The sequence below is a fragment of the Periplaneta americana genome, chromosome 6 (genome assembly GCF_040183065.1).
Source record: "Periplaneta americana isolate PAMFEO1 chromosome 6, P.americana_PAMFEO1_priV1, whole genome shotgun sequence".
Taxonomy (NCBI): domain Eukaryota; kingdom Metazoa; phylum Arthropoda; class Insecta; order Blattodea; family Blattidae; genus Periplaneta; species Periplaneta americana.
Genome location: NC_091122.1, coordinates 158952625 through 158961908, shown reverse-complemented (window position 1 = coordinate 158961908; position 9284 = coordinate 158952625). Strand labels below are relative to the sequence as shown.

Sequence of the window (9284 nt, the reverse complement as noted above, 5' to 3'; positions counted from 1 at the left end):
GGTTAAACGTACCAACGCTCTCCCAACTGAGTTACCCGGGAACTCTACCCGACACCGATCCAATTCTTCCCTCTATATCCACAGACCTCAAAGTGGGCTGACAACTGTCAAGCAACCAACATTGAGTGCACACTAACTCTGTGTGACTTTAAATTGTGGTTTTCTGTTATGTACAGTGACGTGTATTATGTAAATCAAGCTTCCAGGTATAACTCCCTGTAAAGTTAATTTGAATAATTTCAAGGGAAAAACTGTTCCGGGGCCAGGTATTGAACCTGGGACCTTTGGTTAAATGTATCAACGCTCTCCCAACTGAGTTACCCAGGAACTCTACCCGACACTGATCCAATTCTTCCCGGAACAATTTTTCCTTGAAATTATTCAAATTAACTTTACAGGGAGTTATACCTGGAAGCTTGATTTGCAACTGATTCTGTAATTTTTTTATTTCTACTTGAATTCGAGAAATTTGCTTTCTACACGAATTTGAGAAAAATACACGTTTATATTTTATGTTACACTTATTAGCAAAATAAATAATATACTTATTTCAGTGAAAAGACCAGTTAGCCCTTTTAATTTTATAATTCCCAACCTCTTTAGGTTTAATAGATTTCAGACATTGGTGTTTAGCAGGCATGGAACAAAGAGTGCTTTGAAATTCACGACTTTCCTTTTACCGGTAATATGAAATTTCGACTGTTTTGATTCACTCTACGAAAACAAATTAGTTATCCAATTTGTATTATTTTGTTTATAAACACTTTTAATATCCAGCAGGTATGTCGGAAATGGTTACGGTACAGTTCAGATAAGAAAATTAATTAATCAAGATTTTGAAGAGAGATAATGAATAAACTAAAATTAATTGGAAGAGGATTGCATAAAGTGATACATAAATTAAAGAATGTAATCAAGTGCTGGTAACATAAAATGACTCAGCTTCCGCTGTATAATTTGTTTACAGGCCGTGCTGTTTTCCCTGCTCTCCACCTCTCAGTACAGATGAGGGATTGCATGAGGTTCATATATGGTGAACTCTGCTGGCAGATTGGATCCCCATCTGGATTACCTCTTTCTCTCCACATCCCAGACAGCTTTCCCGATCTTTCCTCATCTGTGTGATGGATTTTATGAGTTTTGTAACTCAAATATTGACCGATCTAACTTAGCATTCAAGACTTGCATTAAACTTCCCAACCTTGATAGTTTTTGGTGAAAATGTCAGTTCTAAAAAATTATTTATTGAAAAGTCTAATCTTGTGTTTATAATCCATATTTAAGCTAATCCATCAAGATTCATCAAAATCATCATTTAATGATACCTTGTAATACGTCTTTGTTTGGAATTTTTTTAGGTTAATTGTAATGACTACTTTATTGAAGGGCATAAAGTATGTAAAGTAGGCATAATTGTATCGAAATTGTAAAATAACATTTATATCATTTTATTATATAAATGTAGCCAAATACTTGACTACATATTTTACTAGTAATGCAAGAAATTCAATTCAATAATAAAATCTAATTTATTTTCGATTCACTTTATAACAATAATTATTTAATATATAATAAAAGTTTTAAAAATCAAAATACTTTAAAGTACCACTTCATTATGTTAAAATAGTTGAAAAGGTAACATAATATGCCTTTACAGCTGTTGCTCCATTGGCAGCATTTGAAAGATTGTTCTACCTCAAATATGTATTCTTTTATTTATTTATTTATTTATTTTTAATTTTTATTTTATTGGGTTATTTTACGACGCTGTATCAACATCTAGGTTATTTAGTGTCTGAATGAAATGAAGGTGATAATGCCGGTGAAATGAGTCCAGGGTCCAGCACCCAGCATTTGCTCGTATTGGTTTGAGGGAAAACCCCGGAAAAAACCTCAACCAGACAACTTGCCCCGACCGGGATTCGAACCCGGGCCACCTGGTTTCATGGCCAGACGCGCTGACCATTACGCCACAGGTGTGGACTCAAATATGTAAAATCAAACTTATATCAGTATCTGCAATTAAATTTAGGTATATAATTTTAGCTTCCTATGTTTTTAATTCGAACACTTGTCCTATTGTAAGGTAACTATAATGAAACCAAATTTGCATAATTATATTTTGATACACAAGTTCAGTTTTTCATTGGTGTCACTGCTCAGTTTGTCTTTTGTTTATGGTACTATGACTCGATTAGAAGCCAAATACGTAAATACATCTTACAGATGCCTCAAACTAGCAAGCTGTCTCGTTCGCGCAGGCGCATAGAGCACTTCTCCCCTACCACTGTCCGCCTACTGCTGTGCACTGTGGACTAGAACGGTACAGCTCAGGTCTAATAACAGTTGAGAAGGCTGCATAGGGAGGGTACATCTTGAATACATTGTCAAGAGGTCAACTTTTCAGATAATATGACTATACCTGGGTATCAGAGCCTAGGTGGGCCCCCTCCGTTAGCTCTACTACTTCCCCTTTCCAGGCAGTTTCCTAGTTTGAGGCATCTGTACCTTTATACAAATCTAGCTTTTCAGGTATTGCTCCCTGTAAAGATGACTTAAATAGTTCCAAAGCCAGGTATAGTGGGTAGCTCAGTCTGTAGAGTATTGGTGTGCTTAGCCAAAGGTCACAGGTTCGATAGCCAGCTCTGGAACAATTTTTTCCCTTGAAATTATTTAAGTCAGCTTTACAGGGAGCCATACTGTACCTGAAAAGCCAGATTTGTATAATATGTGTTACCGGTACTATTTTTATAACAGAAAATCACAAATTTAAGTCACACAGTAAGTGTGCACTCAATGCTGGCTCTGACAGTTTGTCAACCCACTTGAGGTATGTGAATATACCTACCTTTGTTTGGTAACGCAGTTGTAAAGAAATATCCGAAATATAAAAAAAAACACAATTATTTTATCTGTATACAATAAAACATCTTTCCTCTTAAAATAAAAGAGAAAATAATATTTTTGGTGACACATACTAGAAATTTAGTTTTCTACGTTGGTAATGAAATAGTTTTGCCACAGTCACGAAGCTTGAGTTTTGAGGGTGCTAGAAACAATAGACTGTGACGGTACTATTTCGCATACTCTGTGATGAGGCGATAGTAGCGATCCTAGTGGTTAGCAACTATCTATGGATGCATATTCCCTACGTATTGAACTTTGTGACTGTATATACTAGACTGTGGATTTAGGTATGCCACATTGCAATGCAACAGTGACTCATAGCTCATTGATATCGATAATATCGTTGTGTTTAGCGACCTATGAACCATCGAGAACACACAAATTCCACAATTTGGGACATCTGGCTGATATCTACGGCTGACCACTAGCACAGTCTACTATATACAGTCACGAAGGTTGAGTTTTGAGGGTGCTAGAAACAATAGACTGTGACGGTACTATTTTGCATTGCCTGTAATGAGGCGATATTAGCGATCCTAGTGGTGAGCAACTACCTAATCTTTGCATATTTACTACGTATTGAGCTTCGCGACTGTATATACTAGACTGTGCCACTAGGATCCAGAATACAAAGCAGAGATTAAATTAAAAATACCTCATTCACTCTTTACCTAATGTATACAATCATCTATTTATTTAGCCAATAGTCTTAAATAATTATTCCTTGCAATAAAGACGCGGGAATGGTGTTCATCTATGGAATGAAAGCGGATGGAGCTTGAATATTTTGCTCTCTAATCCATGCAGTATTTAATGACTTCAGAAATCGTTATCACAAGATTAATTTTGAGACTCACTCACTTTCTTTAAGGATACTTCTATGATCTAGGCTTAAGTGATACGGATCGCGTCGAATAATTTGTATTAATTTTTTAAATCTACATACATTACTTGGGCTTTGAAGTTTACTGTGATATATTTATGTATATTCAGGTAATGAAGGTTCACTTCCCATTCAATGGTTGGTCCTCAAGATGCTTTCGAGTTTTATTTAAAATTATGTGAAATGTATTTTTCTAACATGAACAAATAACGACTTAAATTTCTAAGGGTTGGTAAGGCATTTGTTTGGTTATTTGAGTCCAGAGAATTTGACGCTGAAATGTTGGTGAAATTGGTATTTATTTATGTTGTCTGCTGTGTATGTCCGTGTTTTGAATGTGTTTAAGCGTCTAATGCTAAGGATAAGGTTTTAATTAAGGTATAGTTTTTATTTGACGAAACTATAATAAAACGTTGATGTGCATTTAGATGATTATATGTATTATTCGAACGAATGTTTAGCCTACCCACACTGTGCTGTTTTGCCTTCAAATTAAGCACCAGACGAGGCTCTACAAAGGATTTTAAAACAGTCTTTTAGCTTCCTGTATTATAATACTATATATTAAATAAATTCATAGATATTATATCGTTTAGAAGTTCTAAGTAAGTCTTATATGTGCATAATAACGTTCAGAGAAGTAAAATTAAAAATTTCGACGTGTATGATTGATAGTTGTCAATTGTATCAACTTTGAAATAAGCACTGAAACCATAACAAAAGCTTATGTACAGTAGCGTTTTATGGAATAGCTTAACTCTCCGATCGCAAGATGAGAAATTCATTGCAATATATATATACTTATTTAGGCCTTAATATTTGGAGGCGTTCATCATGCATTGTGTGTCTTATCCTGTGGTGGAAATGGTTTGATTTAGGCTTCAAATACTCAAAATACATTTGTATTTCAAATACTCGATACAATATATAGGCATAAAGAAATAAGAATATTACTGAAAATCTAAAATATTATATTAACATTAAAAGTATTTTTACCTCGAAGTTTTATATAAACATTGTAACTGAACATTCTTCCTTTCCCAGTAAGCAATGAAATTATGCTACATATGAATAATTACTGCTCCCTTAAAAAAAAAATAGTTTTTCAAAAAAGTTCATCAGGTAAGGATCCCCTTGCTTGTGAATGAATAAATCCTGCAAAACAGAACAGTCTTTCTACAGGCGCAGAGGAAGACAAATTTGTATTATACTTTATAAAAGCTTGTTTCACTGTTGGGTAATTCTCTAGAGTGCACAGGGTTGTCCCTTTGCCATTGAAGAATTGTATGAGCTCATACTCCTCAGTAGACAAGTTCTTTTCGTTTTGCTTTTCAAAGTGTGTTGTACTTGAGCTGAAAACATAAAAATTGTTTTCGTCGTCTTCAAAGTCTGAACTGACCAAAGGTGTAACAGAGAACTGCTCAACTGGTTTCACACATCCTATTCTGTGTCCTCTTCTTATCATTTGGTGAGGCAGTGTCAGGTAGCCATCTCATACTAAATGATGGGTGCAAGCAAGCTGCCAAAATAGCTCAATTTGCTTCTGGAGTCAGATCAAACATCGCTTTAAATCTTGATGAAAGCAAACTTATTAAAATTGGAGTTACTTGGAATAGATGGGATAGATTACTAGATAACAGAATATGTAATCTGTTTTTGAGGGAAATTAATGTGGACAAAAGTTGGCCGTAATAGCATGTCTTCTCATTTAGCATTAAATCAAGGGCTACGGCAATGGGTTTCAGAACTGTACAATATTCTTCAAGGTACTGAAACTCAACATCTTTAAAGTGCAATTTTTGAGAGATTGAGTCATAAAGAGAATTCCATCGAGTTGGGCAAGGAAACTTCAATGAATATTTCAAGACATCTGATATAATTTCTGAGGATTTGGGTCTTCTAGACGCATTCCATAATGCTGAACATTTAGGAAGTGTTGGGTGATGGATCCTTGATGCTGTTGGAGATTTTTTTATGGCATTAAGGAAATCAGTTTTGGCAAGAAAACTAAGTGTATGGCTAGCACATCTGAAATGGGTTGGTAAATAAGACAGAAGTTCATTCTTCAAATCCAAATCCAAAACTTAAAGGACAAGAAGAAGAAAAAAGTATTTTTAGTATTTGAAATATAAAATACATCAATTTTATGTATTTAAATACAAAATACTTTCGAAAATTCTTACAAATTACAAAATACAAATGTATTTCAAATACATGTATTTCAAATACTGCCCAGCCCTGTATAGACCTACAATATGTCACAGGATGTTAACAACATGCAATTTAACACAGCACAACGCTGACACCATATTCTAATACAGTACAAGAAGCAGATAGTAACAGAAGCCAACTGATCAAACATCATTTCCATCTCTGTGTTTGGGCTAGGGTTTTGAGTGCTGATGCAATGGTAGATAAATACAAAACCAACCTCTCTGTTATGTTTTCACTCCTCAATGCCAACAAACTGTGCTCGACTCCACCTAAAAATCACATTCTTTCTTGACAATGTTTATTAGTTTTTCAACTGCTTCATATATTGTATTTCCTTTTTCATTTCAGTGATTGTACTCCCATTCCTTCAAAAGTTTAACATAGGAAAGATTTTGTTGTTTGAATGTTTAATGTTCACTGCATACAAAACTCTCACATTAATTTGAGAATATACTTTTTTTTTTTCTCATTTACAGATGGAATGTGATAATGACACTGATGCCGAAAAGACAGAGTCTGGAAAAAAGGATGATGTTGTTTTAGAATTGTCAGCCCTACAACTAGGCACTGATAAGTCTCCTGTTTCTGTGGATAATAACGAATCTCAATCTGAGCATATCGGTGTTGATAATAAGGAGAACAAATGCTCAGTAGACAGTGACACTGTAGATAAATTATGTGAATTGAATAATAAAAATAAAACTGAAAGCAACATCAAAAATGATGAAGAAGAAGAAGAAGAAGAAGAAGAAAAAGAAAAAGAAAACAAAACCAACAGATGCAGCGAAAGTGGTGATGCTGTGATGGAAGTAGATGAAGTTATCTCGGATGAGGACTGTGAAGAAAAATCGGAGATAAAGAATGATTTGATTTCAGAAAATAAAGAATATATTGAGGGAAAGGAAGAATTATCAAAAATAGATAGCAATAAACGAGAAAGTGAAATAATGGAAAATAAAGAAAAGGAAGAAAGTGATGACTTATTCATTGAAAGGGAGGACTGTAAAGAAAGAAATGACGAAGAAAAGAATGAGGGTGACAGAGAAATTAGTAAAGGAAAAGAGAGTTTTGATGTTACTGACCAAAGAGGAGAAGAATGTGTGGAAGGTAATATTGAAAATATTGAAGACACAAAAATTAGTGATAAGGAAGAGAACGAATGTGTTGAAGGTGACAGTAAAAAGGTGGAAGATTTAGACGTGAGTGACAACGAAGAGAAGGAAGACATAGAAATTAAAGAAACCGAACAGAAGAATGACATGGAGATCAGTGATGAAACAAAGAAGGATGAATCAAGTAGTAGTGAAACAGATGATGATATTTTAGAAGTTCATGACATAAAAAAGAAGGAAAATGACTTACGCATTGATAAAGAAAATAATGAAGGTACCAGTATTAAAAAAGAGAAAAATGAAGATATTAAAAGAGAGAAGAATGAAGATACTGAAAAAGAAAAAAAGGAAGATGGAGAGGACAGTGAAAAAGATGCTGATGAAATGGATAATGATAAAGTAAAAGATTCAAATATTGAGGACAGTGAAATGAAGGAGACAAAGGAAACTGATGAATCTGATGATAAGAAGGAAGATGATGCATCTAGTGATAAGAAGGAAGATGACGCATCCATTGATAAGAAGGAAGATGATGTATCCAGTGATAAGAAGGAAGATGATGCATCCAATGATAAAAAGGAAGATGATGCATCCAGTGATAAGAAGGAAGATGATGCATCCAATGATAAGAAGGAAGATGATACATCCAGTAATAAGAAAGAAAGTGAACTTACTAAAACATCGGATGCAACTGAATCCGTAGATGATAAAGATGATGAAGACAAAGACTCCTCTGACAAACAGTCAGATGATGGTAAAAGGAAATCACAGTCAAAAGAAGATGATGAGGATGAAATGGATGTTGATGAGCCAGATACTTACCAGATTAACTTCGTTGACGTTAATGCCACCAATATCGATTCTCCTATGGTCATTGATGATGACGACGACGATGATGAGATTGTAATGATTGAAAGAAAGAAAGGAACTGATAAGAGTAGTAACCGTGATAGTAGTCCAGAGGTTGTGATTCAAGGAGAGACGAGAAAGAAAACCCAAGAAATTATTATTGATCTAGATGATGATGATGACGACATAGAAATTGAGACCATAAAGAAGAGAAAGAAGAGTAAATCAAACGCACCAAAAGGTGTGAATTGTTGCAATATTGAGTGTGCATCTCCTCCTGGACAAGAATTGAGGAGTGCCCCTGTGTTTGTTCTAACTTATTATGGTCGTAAATACAAAAAGGGGAAGGCAGAGAAGGTGTGTCAGGCTTGTTTTGAAAAAGCTATGGAGCATCAAGAGGTACGTACAGTAATAACAGTGTTTAAGAGTAATAGATAATTAGTGCACAGATAGCAACTACATGGTATTGTTGATTGTCAAGTAATATAAAGAGCATTGATTGTCGCAGACAAATTCTATCTTCAGGCAGTTCAGTCTGGCCTTTTTCATATGACTGTATTTCTCTGCATGACTGATATACATTTTAAGAGATAAAGTTGTTAATAACGTGTTATTAATAAAGTTTTTATCTCTTGATAACTTGTGACAGTAGGCCTACTTATTCATAATTAAAAGCATTTTCCTGAATATTAAATAATATTCGGAATATGTATGGTAAGACTTTCCTGTGTTAAATTTCAACGTACCTCGTTCACATGTTTCGACCTATTTATGGGTCATCTTCAGAACTGGTCGTTGTTGGTCTTGGCGCCACTTGTTCTGTTTCCTGTGAGGGTGTGTTCCTGTGGTATAGTGTAGAGTCAAAGAGTGTGTGTGTTTTGAAGTTGAGTTGTGTGTTGAGAATTTCGTTTGGGGTGTGTTTTTGTGTGTCTGTATATTTCATATTATTCTAGTGTGTTTAGTTTCTGGCTTTTTGGTTGGATGTGTAGTATTTCCATGTCTGTGTTGATGTCTCTCTGTGTGTGGTTAGCATTTGTGATGTGTTCTGCATAATATGTGGAGGTGTTTTGTAATTTTGTTATGGCTGTGATGTGTTCTTTGTAACGTGTTTGAAATGATCTGCCTGTCTGTCCTATGTAGAAGTTGTTGCAGGTGTTACATTTGAGTTTGTATACGCCTGTGTGGTTGTATTTGTTTGTTTGTGTTGTTGAGATGTTTTTATAGAGTGTTATTTGTTCTGTATGTGATGTTGTAATTTAATTTCTTGAATGAGGTTGCAATTTTGTGTGTGTTTTTGTTTTCGTATGTTAGTGTGATGT

General features: G+C 34.7%; 1 protein-coding gene across 3 annotated transcripts in view; it reads left to right on the top strand.

The window, feature by feature from the left end:
* Nucleotides 1-4058: 4058 nt before the first annotated feature.
* The window catches only part of egg (SET domain bifurcated histone lysine methyltransferase eggless), a 69538-nt gene continuing 64312 nt past the window's right edge, over nt 4059-9284 (top strand). For all 3 annotated transcript variants that reach the window (XM_069829382.1, XM_069829383.1, XM_069829381.1), the window contains exons 1-2: nt 4059-4168; nt 6481-8364. In XM_069829382.1, the coding sequence (XP_069685483.1) occupies nt 6481-8364 (1884 nt within the window). In that variant the 5' untranslated portion in view covers nt 4059-4168. The remainder of the gene's footprint in view (nt 4169-6480; nt 8365-9284) is intronic.